An 18,948-nucleotide genomic window follows, 5' to 3' on the forward strand; every position below is an offset into this window, starting at 1 on the left:
ATAAACATCATAAATATCCCATAGGTAAACTGCAGAGTCTCTACAGATTTCAATAAAAACTTAAACTGTTCAATAAACTAAACTAATTATTAGCTCGAGAAAACATGAATTCGGGCATACCATGAGAACAAATCAAAGTTGTCCCTCTCCTGAAAATGGACCGAATATTTGGATCAGAAAACGTGGTTTGAGCTAGATGCTTAGTGAATGATAATTATAGCACACAACGGAATAGGAACAGGCAGACGCTTGATTAATTTCACAATAAATTTTATATTCAATAAAATCATGCTCATGCTGTCAAAATCATTAATAAAATAACTTCATAAAACATATATATAAAAGAAATTCATTCAATAAAAATTTTATGGTACAGTGCACCAGGGTGCTGATACCCCACATCACCAAAGGCCAGATGGTAAGTGTGCTATCAGATATCAGATACCTTCCTCCTCCTTCACAAATATCAATGCATATGATACTAATGCAAACCATAAACTGCAATGATGAATGACTCGACAATGCAACCTAATACCATGATAGTCCACATGGCGGGGCCAGATAACAGAAACAGATACTGGGCACAGGTGCCAATTCAAAATAGAAAATCAATTTGTACAAATCAATCAAAATCAATAAAAAAAATTTCAGATAGCAAATAATAACTGATAGTGCAATTCCAATAGTATATTTCAATAGTTTCAGAGAGTCAATAAAATCAAATCAATCTCAAATCAATTCAGTAACACATCGGTAAATTTTATAGTCAAATATCAATCAATATAAATACATTAAAGGCCTATTCCCGAAATCCTAATGGGTCTAATGCAGAGATAGTTGACAAAATCAATTATTTAATCAAAATCGAAATAAAATTCAATAATAAAATAAAACTCTAGAAAATCACATAAATTAATTGTTAAAATATTAACTTAAAATTTCATTTAATAACAAACTTAATGCTAAGAAATTTTGAAATGGACTAAAACGGTGCCATGTACTATAATTACCACTCATCTGGAACCTCTAAAATAATAGTTATTTCAATGGAAGAGAGACAATTTCAACTGACTAATTAATATTCAAATCTCCTACACACCCAAAATATTAAAGAAAAATATTAAATAATAATTATATATATATATATATATATATATATATATATATATATATATATATATAAAATAATCAATTATTGTCCAACAGCAATTATGATCAACCCAATTCAATACGAATGATCAAAGAAAAAAAATAAATAAATTTCTAGGGTAGTTGTAACAAATCAATGAAAGAAAATAAAATCAAATTTACCCATGATTGAATAAAGAATGAGAATTTTTACCTTGAAAACAGAATCGAATATGATGAATAGAGAAATAAAAATTTAGGGATTCTCTGTTGAGAGTATTTTATAGAAAAAGGAGGTGACAAATAGGTTTTGAGAGCAAAGTTTAGCAGAAGAGATGATTAGGGTATATATATTTTAAGAGTTCTATTAAGTGTAGAATGGGATAAGAGTTATTATTGAACTGGGTTGTTTAGATTGCAGATATATATTTAATTTCAAAAATAATATATATATATATTAAATTATTATTAATTAAAAATAAAATAATAATAAATAATAAATATATATAGGTTTCCACAAGAAAAGACTCAAAGCTCTTCAGTTTTCTCACCTCCCCGGAGCTGATAAAGATCGATTCAAGAAACTTATCAGAAACAAGCAAGGACGTTGATCCAGTAAACGAAGAGGAAACTTTGAAACTAGTTGTCACCCAAACTCAATACGCGCTTTAATCGTTATGTTAGCCGTCCCTGAACATGTAAGTTTTAAAATTTTCCATAGTAAAATTCTTTTATTTCTAATTGTCATAGTAAAATTCTTTTATTTCTAATTGCCATGATGATTTATAATTAACACACTAATAAAAATTTAAGGTGGCTTGCTATTTTTTTTTTTTTTTTGAGGAAAAGCCTAATCAATTGTACACATATAGCAGCCTATGAAGAAAATTATAACTAATTTTATTATGATTACAAAGAGAGAAAATTACTCACGTTATTATTATTTTAAATTATATAAATAGCTATTGAAAATTAAAAGGATCTTATTGTATAAAATTTTTAAATTTCAGAAATTTTCTCAACAGCTGTTGCTGTGATCAATGAAGGGTAAAGTTACAAAATTATAGGATTCTAACCTGAAGATATATATTTAAAAGTAAAAGATAAAATCATGCACTATGAAATATATTTCTAAGAAATTCATTACAAATCAATAATTATACTTTTTAATTTATCAATTCAAAACACGGAGAGCATTTCCATTGATAAAGTCACTATGGTCAGGGAAACTGAAAAATTAAAACAATAAAACAAATTCCAAAACAAAGGAACTCCAAACACAATAAACCCAAATGTGCCTCTTGTAGTTACTGCAGTAATCTTTCATAGGTTTTGCAGCATTCTGGCAGTCAAAGATAATGCTAATCATGTTCTGATGGCTTCAAATTTGAAGGAACGGTTGTCTTTGAAATGAGGATGGCTATAAAGAGAAGAAATGACCTTGGAACAACAGCAAACTTTTCATATCAAAGCTTCAATGGACACTTGTAAACAGAATCTGGTTGATGTAACAATGGGTTGAATTCTGTTTGAGATTCTGGAATGTCAACTGGAGTCATAAAGTTGTTCCAAAGCTTCTACCACTCCTTTCATGCTTGGCCTAAGCCTTGGTTCCGTTGATAGGCATTGGACTGCGAGTTCTGCAGCTTTTAGTGCTCCGCTCAATGCATTTTCACCTTCAATGTAGTCATCAAAAACAAGGAAAACTTCACGTTTCCTGCCAAGATGAGGCTTTGCCCACTCAACCAAATTTTGTTCCTCAGATGGCCTGTAGTCCTCTATTGCTGATCTCCCTGATATCATTTCCAGGAGAACAACTCCAAAACTATATACATCAACTTTTGTGGTCAGACGACCTCCACAAGGAAAAAATAAAGTGAGGTTAAGAAAGTGCCTGTACAACATAGGCACAGACATTCTAGGATTAAGCTTCCTTACAAGACACTGAACAAAACAATGGATTAAATTATACCTTTGTTCACATACTCAGGAGCTAAGTAGCCATAGGTACCCAGGATGCTTGCACTAAGATGGCTTCTATCATCTGTTGGACCATCCTTTGCAAAGCCGAAATCGGAGAGTTTGGCATTATAATTCTGTCATTTATTGTAACAGGAAACAATGTATTAAGGAAGGAAGAGCAAGTACTGTGATTACTAAAACCAATTCAATTGAAAAATCTTGACATACGGCATCAAGCAGGATATTTGAAGTTTTAAAGTCTCGATATATCACTTGGGCCTCATGAAGAAATGCTAGACCCTTAGCAGCACCAAGGGCAATTTTCACACGGAGATGCCAAGACAGTGGCTGGAAGAAAGAACTTCCTCTTCCTACAAATACCTATTTGAGTTTACTTGACTAGTTACTCCTTAAGCTACAAGGGTTAATTGTCAAAACAGAGGAAGATATCAATTACTCACTTCTAACTATATGATTCTCCAAGCTACCATTGGGCATAAACTCATACACTAGAAGACGTTTGTCATCCTCTATGCAGTAACCGATCAATTTCACAAGATTTGGATGCTGTAGCTGCCCTAGGTATTTGATTTCTGTCTGTTGTCCAAGAAGCACACAAAATATTGTTAATAATGCTATTTGTAAATAGTCATCTAATGAGCTAAAAACTACCACAAGCAGGATCCATAACCATAAGGATGTCCTTATAAGGATATAAAAAAGATCACATAATTCTTGTGCAATTATAAGATGGTCAGCCCTTCAGAGGCATTTTTCGGGGTAGCAAGTACCAAAGCACATTACTTAATGTCATGTTTGATAGTACCTCAACTCTTATGTGAAGAAATGAAAATATTCCTCATATAAAAGCTGGTAAGAGCTTTAGAAAACAAGAAGATTTGGCCAAAAGATAGCAGAGGGATACTCACCAACCACTCCTTTTGGCCCTGACTACTCCTTTTTCTGAGCATTTTTACAGCAATATCCATGCCCATTTCAGGACTGGAAGCTGTTAATGAATACTTATCAATCCACCCTTTGTATACCAAACCAAAACCACCATGACCTAACAAATTACCCGGATTGAAATACCCAGTTGCCGCTTTTAGTTCACTAAAGCAGAATCTCTTCAAATTGGGTGACTTTAGAATTACACCCTCTGAATGCACTGTGGCAGATGGGATCTTCCTGCTTTTCTTGCTGATATCTTCCCCACCTTTGCTAGCGTATTTGGGGTGCCTCCCTACATTTAATACCAATTATCTTGTAATTCATCTAGACATCTACAATGCTAAACACAAAATGAACATATTTATATGAACTTTTTAGTAATCTGATATTTGCATCATGAGAAATTTTATATTTATTTATTCCAACAAAGAAACAACAAGCCATAATAAACTAAACATCCAGTTACACTGAAATGAACCTTGAAAGAAAAGAATGTGGAGAAACAAGAACAGAATATTTTCTCAACAGCTGTTGCTGTGATCATGTTTAATTAATCAAAACTAAACCGCTCCACCTATAACTTAAGGGGGAAAAAAAGCTCTGCACAAACAGAAGCCCCTTCTTTGGAAAAACAATAAACTTCCAATATGCACGAGAAAATGTGTGCAGAAAATGTGTGCAATTTCAAAACGTACCATGGCGAATAGAACTCTTAGATTTTCTTTCTGAACTGCCACACACTCCCATGGTCACCAAGCTTAACTTAGCTGTTCCCTCTTCTGATAAGCCTCAACTTGCTCAAGATTGACAGAGCTATATATTCAAGAAATCAAGTAAAGACAAAGCAAAGAAGCTTTGACATCATAAACAAAGAGGAATATCTTGTGAGAATACCAAGGCAGCATAAAATAATCATCAATAGATAGCTCATAGAAATTGAGTTTGGTTGCATATTTTAGATTTTTTTTTTTTTTGGAATATTCTTCCAAATTTTTGTATACTTTCAGTAAATTTGTGGTTCTTAGCACCATAAATATATGACATGCAAAATGCTGAAGAAAAAGATACTACAAAATAGTAATTGAGAGCTTTTAAGAATTAATTACTAGTCATTTTGCCGAATATGTCGAGTGAAACAATAAGTATGCAACAGAGGTACATAAAAAAAAAACAAAAGGAACAGAAAGTGTAAAACAATTAACAGTGAAGAAGCAACTAACAACGGTGATAAGTGTATCTTTATTCAAGGCAATTACAGCTTATAACCATTATTGGAAGCCCAACAGACCTTAACCTAGGCCACAAGAGGAGCAGGCAAAGACGGCATAGGATACAGTTGGGTTGGCTCCTACTACCTGCTTAAAGGTTCACATAATGTTTTACCTGTGCAAATACTTGCAATTTGTAAAATAAAATCGAGGTTATTCTTTATATTTAAATATATAAGAATACACTCTCTATTGTACAGTTCAAGCTCATGCAAACCAATACGCTAATGTTTTCCTAAGGCTATCAGCTCTAATTCCTTCACTACTTCCTTCATGCTTGGCCTCATAATCAGTTCTGTCGATAGGCATTGGACTGCAAGTTTTGCTGCTTTTAATGCTCCACTCAATGCATATTTTCCTTCAAGGCAGGGATCAAAAACTTGGAAAATTTTGCGTTTGCTGCTAAGATAAGGCCTTGCCCACTCAACCAAATTTTGTTCTGTGGATGGCCTATATTCATCTATGGCTGGCCTGCCAGATACCAGTTCAAGCAGAACAACTCCAAAACTGTATACATCACTTTTTGTGGTGAGATGACCTTCACAAGAAAGAAATAAAGTGAGATTAAAGTAGGGGGAAAACAATATCCATAAAGAAAACAGATGGCCATTTCAATGAAGGCACAAACATTTGAGTGGGAGACTGAATATATTAAAGCAACATGGGGTCAAGCTCCTACACATGGTAATGAATTAAAAGATACCTGTATTTAGGTACTCAGGAGCTAAATAACCAATGGCACCCAAGATGCTTGCAGTAAGATGGCTTTTATCATCTGTTGGTCCATCCTTTGCCAATCCAAAATCGGAGAGCCTGGCATTATATTTCTTGCATTTAACAAATTTTTTTATGAAAAATAAGTGTTAGAAAGCCTGTGAATTTTTTTTAGAAGCCAAAAGTTAGCCATTGACATTTCACATACTGAATCAAGCAAAATATTTGATGCCTTAAAGTCTCGATATATCACTTGTGCCTCATCATGAAGAAATGCTAGGCCCTTAGCAGCACCAAGGGCAACCTTCATACGGAGATTCCAAGAGAGTGGTTGAATGTAATAAGAATCCTCTACTTCAAATAAATTCACTGTTCTAACTGTTATGGAAAGTCAATCATTATATTATTTCTGTGTATATTCTGTATTCTGTATTCCTATTTAGGATTTCTTATTTAGGATTTCTTCCTAATTAGTATAACACAATTATAGGAATCAATTGTATATAAATACCCATGTACAGATTAATTGAAATCAATGAGAATTATCTCTTTCTACATGGTATCAGAGCAGGCCATCTAGGGTGACTATTTGTTCTCACCACCCAGCTCAGGAGAGACCTTGGCCGCCGACCGGCCGTTTCGATTCCGATCAACATTGCCAGCGTCGCCTCAATCCCCTCATTCCACCACTGTGTCTTTGTTGCACGATCCGATTACACCATTAAAGGACTTCGAGGTTTGGCTCTCAGATCCTATTTCGGTATTTACTTGATTTGTGATTTTGGATTATTTTGTTGCTGTCAGCACTTTGGATTAGCGTTTTGGTTAGTTTCTTTGTCTCAACAAATGGCAGACAATAAGAATGTTATTTCTGATGTGATTCCGATGATGACTAAGATCACGGAACACAAACTTAATGGTTCAAATTACCTGGAGTGGAGTAAGATCATAGGGTCTATTTGCGTAGCATTGATAAGGATGATCACCTTACTAAAGATCCACCTACTGATGATACACAACAAACTTGGCTAAGGGAGGACGCTCGGTTGTTTTTGCAGCTTCGGAACTCGATTCACAGTGAGGTAATTAGTTTAATTAATCACTGTGAATTTGTTAAAGAATTGATGGATTACTTAGATTTTACGTATTCGTAAAGGAATATCTCTCGTATTTATGATGTTTGTAAGGCATTCTACCGTGCTGAGAAAGAGAATAAGTCTCTCACGGCTTATTTTATGGATTTTAAACGGGTATATGAGGAACTTAATGTATTGTTGCCTTTTAGTTCTGATGTGAAAGTTCAGCAGGCCCAACGGGAGCAACTGGCTGTTATGAGTTTTCTTGCGTGCCTTCCTTGAGTATGAGATGCTAAATCTCGATTCTTTCGATTCGAGATTTCCTCTTAGCATGAAACATTCACACGGGTCCTTCGTACAGAGAGTACCCAATCTTCACACCGCAAGAGTGCTCTTATTTGCCTTAAACAAAATGGACATCAGGTTAATAGAATAGGAAGAAGAGTAGGAATTACAGCAATGTAGTAATCAGTAATTGAGAGGATAGTTCTAATCAGTAATCAAGAGTAGTCAATTGTTAATATTGTCAAGACAAAAGCCATACAAAATATAATTGTCCGCAACTTCAGAGGAAAAATCAGCGATCACAGATGGCAAATATGGCAGCAGAGGATTCTACGGTATCTTCCTCTGAGAAAACTGTTTTGGTATCTGCAGAGGATTTTGCACAGTTTTCCCAGTATCAGGCATCTCTAAAGCCTACCAGTTCCCCTATCACTGCGATCGCTGAGTCAGGTAAATCCACTACATGCCTTGTGTCTTCCTCATCCAAATGGGTTATTGATTCTGGTGCAACAGATCACATGACAGGTAATTCTAGTCTTCTATCTGCTTTTCAGTCTAATCCCACTTCCTCTACTGTTACTTTAGCTGATGGTTCTACTTCTTGTGTCATGGGTTCTGGAACTGCGAATCCGACTTCGTCAATTTCTTTGTCATCTGTTTTGTGTCTACCAAATTTCTCTTTTAATCTACTTTCTGTTAGTAAACTTACTCGTACCTTAAATTGTTCTATTTCCTTTTTTTCTGATCAGTGTTTGTTTCAGGATCTTACGACGTTGCAGATTATTGGTTGAGGACGTGAGTCAGGTGGTCACTTCATTCTGGAAAATCATGTACGCGTCGCTTGTTTGCTCCAGATCTGTAACACCTCTTGAAGCTCATTGTAGATTGGGTCATCCTTCTTTGTCTACCATGAAGAAGTTGTGTCCTCAGTTTCAGTCTTTATCAGTACTAGAATGTGAGTCGTGTCAGTTTGCAAAACATCATCGTTTGCCTTCTGTGTCTAGAGTCAATAAACGGGCTTCATCCCTTTTGAGTTAGTTCATTCTGATGTTTGGGGTCCTTATTCTGTTACTTCTAAAGCTGGATTTCGTTATTTTGTTACTTTTGTTGATGATTACTCGTGTTACTTGGTTATATTTAATGAAGAATCGTTCGAGTTGTTTTCTATCTTTTGTGCCTTTTGTAATGAAATCAAAACTCAATTTAATATTTATGCGCATATTAAGAAGTGACAATGCTAAAGAATATTTTTCAGACAATTTCATCTTACATGACACAAAATGGCATTCTTCATCAGTCTTCTGTGTGGATACCCCATCCCAAAATGGCGTGGCGAAAGAAAAATCGGCATCTTCTTGAGGTAACTCGTGCTCTTCTTTTGGATGAAAGTTCCTAAACACTTTTGGGCGGATGCGCTTTCTCGGCATGTTTTTGATCAATCGTATGCCGTCTTACATCCTTAATGGGGATATTCCTTATACCGCTTTGTTCCCTACAAAATCTTTGTTTCTGTTGAACCCCGTATTTTTGTTGTACTTGTTTTGTACGTGATGTTCGTCATGAGTTACTAAATTGGATCCAAAGTCTCTCAAATGTGTCTTCCTTGGGTACTCGGATTCAAAAAGGGTACCATTGTTTCTCTCCTACTCTTAATCGTTATCTTGTTTCGCAGATGTCACATTTTTGAGTCCACTCCATTTTTTCTCAATCATCCGTGTATGAGAGTCGGGAGAGGAGGATGATATCTTAATATATCTTGCCCAATCAATGTCTAGTCCTCTCTCACACTGTTTCTTCCGTCTCTAGACCTACTCGGCCTCCGTTGTTCATGTTTATTCCAGAAATTGGAGATTACCGACTCAGATCCTCCACTAGCTACTTCGCTGGGAGATCCTGCACCTCATCCGATCATGATTCGATCTAGATTTACCAATTGCTCTTCGTAAAGGTAAACGTTCATGTACTTACCCTATCTCTTCTTTTGTTTCTTATAATCAATTGTCTTCTTGTTCTCGGTGTTTTGTTACTTCTTTAGACTCTGTTCCTATCCCTAATCTTTTGGTGAGGCCTTTGTCTCATCCCTGGTGGTGTCTTTGCTATGAAAGAAGAAATGGAGGCTTTAGATGCTAATGGTACATGGGAACTGTTGCCTTTGCCCACCGTAAGAAAGCTATTGGTTGCAAATGGGTATTCTGATGAGGTAAATCCTGATGGTTCTGTGGCTAGGTTAAAAGCACGCCTTGTAGCAAAAGGATATGCTCAGACATATGGGGTTGATTACTCTGACACTTTTTCTCCTGTAGCTAAACTTACTTCTGTTCGCTTGTTTATCTCTTTAGCAGCTACATATGATTGGCCCCTGCACCAATTGGATATCAAGAATGCTTTCCTTCATGGTGATCTTCAGGAGGAGGTGTATATGGAGCAACCACCTGGGTTTGTTGCTCAGGGGGAGTTGGGTAAAGTTTGTAGGCTTCGGAAGTCTCTTTATGGCTTGAAACAAAGTCCTAGGGCCTGGTTTGGGAGATTCAGTGAAACAGTACAGGAATTTGGTATGCAAAAGAGTAAGTGTGATCACTCAGTATTTTATAAGCAATCTGAGGCTGGTCTAATTCTTCTAGTAGTCTATGTGGATGACATTATCATCACGGGAGTGACTCTGCAGTATTTCATCTCTTAAAACCTTCCTCCAAACCAGTTTGCACCAAAGACTTGGGATTATTAAAGTATTTTTTGGGTATTGAATTTATGAGTAGTAAGAAGTGTATTTTCTTGTTTCATATAAAATATGTCTTAGATCTTTTGTCAGATAAATGTAAATTAGGTGCTAAGCCTTGCAGTGCACCTATTACTCCAAATTTACATATGTTAGCAGTGTATAGTGAGTTGTTTGAAGATCCAGAGAGATATAGGATATTGGTAGGAAAATTGAACTACCTACTGTCACTCGTCCTGACATTGCTTATGCCGTTAGTGTGGTAAGTCGGTTTATGTCTTCCCCAAGCTGTTGCTCATTGGGAAGCCTTGGGACAAATCTTGTGCTATCTGAAGGAGCTCGGGAAGAGGTTTGTTATATGGTAATCATGGGCATTTGAATGTTGAATGTTTTTCGATGCCGATCTTGGATCTAAGGTTGATAGGAGGTCAACTCTGGATATTGCGTTTTGTTGGAGGAAATTTGGTGTCTTGGAAAAGCAAGAAGCGAGTGTAGTTTCTCGATCTAGTGCTGAATCCGAATACGAGCCATGGCACAATCGGTATGTGAGGTAATGTGGATATTTCAATTACTAGATGAGACAGTTTTAAGACCCCCAACTGCGAAATTGTGGTGTGATAATCAAGTCGCTCTCCATATTGCTTCTAATCCGGTATTTCATGAGCGGACCAAACATATTGAGATTGATTGTCACTTTGTTCGTGAAAAGATTCAACAACAGATCATCTCAACAGACATATCAAAGCGAGAGCGATTAGGAGATATTTTCACAAAAGCTCAATGGAGCTAGGATTGACTACATTTGTAACAAGTTGGGCATGATTAACATCTATGCTCCAACTTGAGGGGAAATGTTATGGAAAGTCAATCATTATATTATTTACGTGTATATTACGTATTACGTATTCCTATTTAGGATTTCTTATTTAGGATTTCTTCCTAATTAGTATAACACAATTATAGGAATCAATTGTATATAAATACCCATGTACAGATTAATTGAAATCAATGAGAATTATCTCTTTCTACACTAACAAATACATGTTTATCCAAGCTTCCATTACAACTTGAGTTAAAAGGTTCATGGTTGAATTGTCAAAATAAAGATATCAATTACTCATATCTAATTAGATGTTTATCCAAGCTTCCATTAGGCATAAACTCATACACCAAAAGCCGGTGGCCATCCTCTAAGCAATAGCCAATCAGTTTCACAAGATTTGGATGATATAGCTGGCCCAGGTACTTTATTTCAGCCTATTGTCCAAGAAACATCACCAAACTTGATCGACAATATAATTCTTTTAAAATGTCATCCGTGTATAGAAAACTACTTAGAGCAAGATCTTTATACATGTTCTTATAATTGTACCCCAAAAGAAAAAAATTCCACAATCTTTCATGATTATGACTGGTTTAATGTGACATTAAATTGCATTTTGCAGCACTAAATACAAATTCACATTATTTTATGGCATGTTTAAGAGTTAACACTTAAGTGGGTGCAAAAGCATTAGAAACAAGCAGAAAGCTAAAAGATTGCATAAGTGACGCGGTGCACAAATATATACCAGACTCGAAGACTTATTTTTTCCTATATTTTCACGAGGATTCCTAATTCTAATGGGATTCTTTATTTGCCTAAATAGGTTTTTTTTTTTGGTAAGATGCCTACATAGGTTTTATTTATATTTTCTACTTTATTTACGATTCTAAAATATTATTTCTATTTAATTTAGGTCTTTGAATATGTTTTTTATTTAGATTAGACTCTTTAATTTATTTTTACCTAGGTTAAGATTTAGAACTCTATAAATACCCATTGTGTACAAGTTTTTAGATATATTCAATGAAGTCTTTTTCTTTATAAAGCTGTCTTTACTTTATTTATCCTTAGATTTTAGATTAAATCTTGTTTATTTTAAAGTCTTGGGTTAGATCTTGTTTATTTTCAAGGATTTGATACTGTGTCGATCCTTTTTCCACGTTACATGCCGCGTCAAGAAAGGATACTCACCAACCATTCTTGTTGACCCTGGCAACCCATTTGGTCAAGCACCTTAACAGCAATAGTCATGCCAGTCTCAGGCATCACAGCGTTCAATAATTCTCATCAATCCAACCTTCGAAGACACAACCAAAGCCACCTTTACCTAACACATTACTTGGGCTGAAGTTCATTGTGGCTTCTTTCAATTCACTGAAGCAAAAGTTCTTCAAATTAGGTGAGTCCAAGATCTTCCCCTTTGTTTGATGATTCGAAGGAACTTTGGTGTGTGATTTGCTAGGAGTTTTTGGGTTATCCCCTGCATATGCCAATATGCTAGTATCTTGTAAATTCATCTAGAGATCTACAATGCCAAACTAGAAATGAGCACTTCCACAATATATATATATATCAAATTCAATTCCATAATATATATATATATATATATATATATATATATATATATATATTATGGAATCGAATTTGACTTCTTGTCAGTCTATTAAATACCCCAAAAAGGGTACCTAAACCTCAATAATTAAAAATATAGGTTGTTAATACCCCACTAACAAGAGTTATTAACCTATAGTAGTGAGGCCATAAATATGAGCTTAGAAAATATTCTGTATTAATTCCTATGCATATGAAATTTAAAGTGTGTGGGGCTTTACCTCTATCACCATAAGATATATATGTGTGCATATCAGAATATCTGACCTTATGTATTACAACTCAACTAAACTAAACTTTTATCCCAAAAATTATTAGGGTCAGATATATAGATTTTCTTTCTCTACTCTAAACGATTTTGGGTTAAATCCTCAAAAATGTGTAATGCTTCTAGGTCATATTATACTACTCCCCTCTAAGTCAGTTTAGGTCTACCCCTTCTTTTCTTTTTATCCTCTAACCCAATGTGCTCTACTTGTCTATGTCTATGCTTCATATGACTAAACCACTTCAATCTCCCTTCTCTCAACTTATCCTCAATTGGCACCACTCCTACCTTTTCTCTAATACTCTCATTACGGACTTTATCTAGTCTAGTATGACCACTCATCCACCTTAACATTCTCATCTCCGCAACTCTCATCTTAGACACATACAATCCCTTCATTGCCCAACACTCACTACCATATAATATGGCCAGTCGTATGACTGTACAGTAAAATTTTCCTTTCAATTTATTGGGAATCTTGCAAACCTTATGTTGTGAGTTATGGAATTGCTCATATATAGACTTCACTTTGAAACTTAACCTCTAATTTAAATTGAATTGAGATTTGAAAGAAATAAGTAGCCAATAAATGAGAGGTAAAAATATAACATTCCTAAAAGTTGTCAAAGTAATCAGATAAATACGATGAAGAAAGTACTGCAGAAATTGAGCTTAAATACGATAATCAAGCTAAATTGGCATGATCCTTTTTCCTTCTTCTTTTCTTTTTTTTTTTTTTTTGAAAGAAAAAAAAAAAGCAAGACAGTAGTAAACAACTAAATGATCTGTGCATGTTAGATTCTCAAGCTTAGCTAGGTTATTCAATCCAAAACCTCCTCCTCGCAGACCTGAGCAAGTTTCGCAAAGCCATGAATGGAGCCTACTAGCATTTCTAGGAATGTAGCAACAAGAAAAGGAAAGAAAGAAATATCTCCTGGATGTCACGTAGCATATTGGCCAGTTAATACTAACTTCTGTGTGCTAGGTCAGTGCTGTTAACCACTGATAATCAATCACTTTTTAGAGCTACTCAAGGAATTGCTGAGGCTTCAAAATCAACACCAATGCTGCAACCTTTGCAGAAGGTGCAGGTCTTGGTGCAATTACATGTGATCATAGAGGGGAGGTTATTGCTAGGGTGTTTTGCTCCTGAGTTATGCTGTGAAACACATGGGGCTTATTATTGCAGATACAATGAAGATAAAGCATTACTATTATCTTGATTGTTTCTGCGTACAAAACCAAACCCACCCGCGCCCCCCACCCCAAAACCCACCCCAAACCACCCCCCCCAACCCCCCCCCCCCCCCCCCCTTCTTCAACCAAGCGAAATGGCTATATTTAGGACGAATTCTGTGCCTAACGCTCTTATTAACCCAAAGCTCAATGGACTTCTGTAAAATTCTTGATCGTGAGAAAAATGTTTTAATGATAAGCTTATTAAGAAAGGATGCAATAAAATGTAAGCTTAATTGGATCTTAGGATAGACTAAGTATCCAGGGTTGAAGAACCAAAATGAAAATTTCCTGCTTCCCTTCTTACCCTAGATTTTCTCAGCAAACCAACAGAGCATTAATCTCTAATCCCAAGAAACCAAGCAAAAAGAATCCAATATAATATACATAACCCACAAAAATACAGAAGATATTCATGTTGCATCAATTGAAATTGAACAAGTCCCCTAAAAATTCCAAAAAAAAAATAAAATATTTAGCAATATGTATATAAAACAAAATAATGGATAATGAACTGTGTAAATTACAAGCATACCATAGTGACAAAAACCCTTAGGTCTGTCGGCTGAACTAAAGCACAAGCCCATGATGACAAAGATGACTACCAGCAAAGAAGCTTGACCGAGAAAACAAAGAGAAGAATACAAGGGCTTTGTACAGTTAGCTTACCTGTTCCCTTGAACAAGAAGGTCCGATTGCGAACTTGACTGACACCGTGTGGTCCCCTTTACTGCTTCGCGGAAACTCTATTCACTCGGAAACTTCTATTTATTTGTATATTATCTTTTCTTTTTTCAATTTAATTCTCACCTGCTGCAAACACTAAATTTCAAAGCTTATTGGTTTATTTATATTAAAAATAACAAAGAGTAAATTGAGTTTAATTATACCAAAATCATCCTTATAACTATGAGATTTTGAGTTGGAATCACTAAAAATAGATAGATGCCCAACTGCACCAGATCATAGGAAAAGCAATAATTGTTAATAATTTTATTATCCAAAATCAGCTTAGGCAAGGATTTCTCTTGCTATTATGCAGCTTAAATTATTGGAAAAATGGTATGCCCTTGTTTTACACAAACAAATCTCAAGCATATCCAAACATACTCCTGCAGCTGTGGAATGCAGAACGTAGCAGAAGTAACCATTTCCTTCTGGAGAACAATAAGATTTTTTTGGAAACTATCTATCAATTGTCTAGACATCACAAACTGGATGTGAATTGGATTTTCTGTAATCTATTCCTTAACCAACAGAGATGAGAGTTGCACAGTTCCCCTTTATCTTGTTCGTTCATATCTCCTTTATTTTCGATCCCTATAAATTAACTTAATATCATTTTAAGTTTATAAACATTTAAAAAATTAGTTTATAAGGATATTTGTTATTAAAATAAATGAATATAATATTAAATGAGATTTATAATAAAATTTTAAAAATTAAATAAAAATAATATAATAAAATATTTTATTATATTAAATTAGATTTATAAGTATTAAAATAAAAAATTGAGTATCTTGATTCATTTTTTAACTTATAAGTTTAACTTATAAGCTCTTGAATTTATAGATTCAAAAATGGTTATAAATAAACAGATCAATTTATTTTTAGAGCTTATAAATTGGTTTGACACACTCTCCAAATCTCTTCTTTCTCACTTTCTTTTTTTTTTTTTTTAATTTCAAGTTGATAAGTGAATATTGAGTTATTAAGGGTTCGATCATAAACCTTCAATAACTTAGTTAAATTTCATATGCAAAGTGTTGTTTAAAAACTTGGTCAGTCAACTTAAGAGTTGAAAGATTTTGTCAAACATATTCAGGTTGCCTTATATTCATGACTAAAAATATTGGCCTCTCCTTTTGTTTTTTGGGCTGATTCACATGTAGATATGCTCACAAGAATGTGGACTTCCGAGTTCACCTACCCTGATCAGTGTTGACCCCACAAGCTCAAAGGAGCATAGATTTTGATGATACCAAAACTCAACTAGAATCAAACTAACATTGTTTTAAGTGTTGTGTATCTCAAAGAAAAAGAACACAAGGATTTTATGATGGATTCGTGCTTCTGAAGAAAGGATGACATTCTAAGGATAACACAAGACGAAACAAAGAAGATAAAAGATGAAAAGGTTACCTTCCAAGGCTGTATTGAAAATCAGAATTGAAGGTACACATAGTATAGAAGTTAATTTTATTTTTAGGATTACTTGTGAAAAGAATTGAGGAGTAAAAGTCAATGATGCTTAATTTTAATCCCTCAAAAGATTTTCTTTTAAAATACCATTATTGGCCTAAAAAGTGTTTGACTATGATTTGGTGTAAGGTTTTATAGTTTTGAAAGTTATGCAGAAAAGTTTTCCTGGTATGCTAACTGGTTTGTTACTTATTTTAGTATGCTAACTGGTTCGCTATTTTCTCAAGTATGCTAACTGTCTCAACTCTGTACAACATCGCAGAAAACGACAAAATAACGGCTATTTTCTTGAAATTCGTATCTGTAACGTTCAAATGAGTTCTGCAACGGTAACAAACGTTCCAAAGCTATAAATACACCTTCCTTTGGCCATTTTGCACTTAATGAAAGTCCCTCTACTGTTCAAAATCTTTAAAGCTTTCATTCAAAGTGCTCAAAGTGATTTATTGCTCATCATTGGCTTATTTACTCAACTCTTCTTTATAGATTCTGTTGTATTAAGTAAGAGTGAGTTTTAAACACATCAATATCATTTGTGAGAGGTTATTCAAGCACCTATTGAAGCTTGGTTGTGAAAAGTGTTTGGGATAACACTTGGTAGAAGTGTAAAGCTACTTGTAAAAGCTTTGGTGTGAAGATTTGTAAAGGGCTTTGTCTCTTGCCTTGAAAAGAGAAGAATAGTGGAGTGAAGACTCAAAGTGGGATCTTTGAGAGAGTGGATGTAGGCTAGTTAAAGCCGAACCACTATAAAAATTTCAGTGTTCATTTTCTCAACCCTTGCTCTTTACATTTATGCAATTTAACTTTATGATTGATATGATTTTGCTGATATGAAAATTGATATCATATGCTGTTGATCTTGCTGCTGTTTGAGAAAATCAGTTTACTGCTAAATCTGCTTTTACTGCTAAATCTGCTGATATCTAATATAATCTGCTTGTTGTTTAATCTGCTGTCAGTTAGTATATCTGGTATTCTGCTCTGGTTGCTGTGTTAAAAATCTGTCCAGATTACTGATATATTTACTGAATGCTAATATAGTCTGTTATATCAGTATACTGATTGCATATAGCTTAACCTTGAGTCAACTTGTCAAAAGAGTTATATTGTTCATATTTCACATTAGTCAATTAAGTTGAACCTAGCTGCAATTTTCAAAGGTTTTGAGCAAGAACCGAAAATTGTTTTTAAAGTCCAATTCACCCCCCTCTTGGACATATTTTGGGACATCAATTTGGTATCAGAGCTTGTCTCTCTTGCTTGAGGATTAAACCCCTTAGAGTGATCCACACACATGGCTAGTTCATCTAGAAATTCTGCTGGTATACCTGCCCCCTTAGCTGAAGGTTATTCCATCACTAGACCACCACTTTTTAATGGCACAAATTACTCCTTTTGGAAAACTAGAATGAGAAATTTTATACAATCTGTTGACATTGATGCTTGGAGAATAGTTAAAGATGGTCCTTATATTCCTTATAAAACCAGTGAAGGAACTGTACAAATTCCTAAAGCTGAAGTTGAATTTGATGATAATGATTGGAAGAAAATTTCTACAAATGCCAAGGCTATTAATATTCTTCATTGTGCTCTTGATATTAATGAGTATAATCGTGTTTCAGGATGTCAAAGCGCAAAGAGATATGGGACAAACTAGAAGTCACATATGAAGGAACTGATGTGGTGAAAGAGTCAAAGGCAAACCTCCTCATCCGTGATTATGAATTATTTGAGATGAAACCTGGTGAAACTATTGCTGAAATGAGTACCAGATTTACAGACCTTGTAAATCTACTCAAAGCTCTTGGAAAGAGATTTGAAGAACAAGAACTTGTAAAGAAAATTTTGAGGTCTCTTCCGAAGACGTGGGAAGCAAAGACTACTGTTATTCAAGACACCAAGGATTTCAGAAAATACACCTATGATGAGCTAATTGGTTCTCTCATTGCACATGAGATGATTTATAAGAAAGATGAGAATGAAGGTGATCAAAAGAAAAAGAAAGGCATAGCTTTCATGTCCGAAAAGGTAGATGAGAAAAAGAAAAATGTTGCTCTTAAAGCTAGTTCAAGTGAGGATTCAAGTGCTTCAAGTGATGATGATGAAGACATGGCTATGATAGTCAAAAGATTCAAAAGAGCATTTAGAAAAGGTGGAAGCAAATACAAGAAATTCACAAAGAAATATGCTCCAAAGACTCCAAATCATCCAAGTGAAATAGTTTGTTATGAGTGTAACAAACCAGGCCACATTAAGCCAAAATGTCCTACATTGAAAAAGAAAAACAAGTTTAGAAAGGACAAAAGCAAAAAGGCAATGGCGGCAACATGAAGTGATAGTGACTCTTCATCAAATGATGAAACAAGTGACAAAGAGGCTGCAAACACTTGTATGATGGCAATTGAAGAAAAAGGTGAAAGCTCACACATCGAAGATAGTGAAAATGAGGTAAATCTTGAACTCTCTAATGTTGATAAATTAGAACTTGCATTTGTGAAGACATATGATAAGTATAGAACTTTTAAAAGGAAATGCAAAATTTTAGTTCATGAAAATTGTGCTTTAAGATCAGAAAATATTTCATTGAGTATGATTTCAAAGGAAAATGAATTTTATAAATCTCAAATGAAATTATTTAAGGAAGTTAATGATGAGCTTCAAAGATCAAAAGAAGTGTGTGAACAACTTCTTGAGAAAAACAGAAT

At 34.6% G+C, this 18,948-nt stretch overlaps 2 protein-coding genes across 2 annotated transcripts; both read right to left on the reverse strand.

The window, feature by feature from the left end:
• Positions 1–2,263: 2,263 nt before the first annotated feature.
• On the reverse strand, positions 2,264–5,165 carry LOC110657107 (probable serine/threonine-protein kinase PBL10). The gene is given in 5 exon segments (XM_058151680.1): positions 2,264–2,984; positions 3,101–3,224; positions 3,319–3,687; positions 4,020–4,333; positions 4,737–5,165. Coding segments are annotated over 5 exon segments (1,170 nt in total). The 5' UTR covers positions 4,789–5,165; the 3' UTR covers positions 2,264–2,673.
• An 86-nt stretch (positions 5,166–5,251) lies between these two features.
• LOC110657106 (probable serine/threonine-protein kinase PBL10) lies at positions 5,252–15,311 on the reverse strand. The gene is given in 8 exon segments (XM_058151679.1): positions 5,252–5,847; positions 6,013–6,136; positions 6,232–6,377; positions 8,248–8,258; positions 11,218–11,357; positions 12,118–12,206; positions 12,209–12,406; positions 14,577–15,311. Coding segments are annotated over 8 exon segments (1,074 nt in total). The 5' UTR covers positions 14,629–15,311; the 3' UTR covers positions 5,252–5,533.
• Between the last annotated feature and the right edge of the window lie 3,637 nt (positions 15,312–18,948).

This window comes from Hevea brasiliensis, chromosome 8 (genome assembly GCF_030052815.1).
Source record: "Hevea brasiliensis isolate MT/VB/25A 57/8 chromosome 8, ASM3005281v1, whole genome shotgun sequence".
Lineage (NCBI taxonomy): Eukaryota > Viridiplantae > Streptophyta > Magnoliopsida > Malpighiales > Euphorbiaceae > Hevea > Hevea brasiliensis.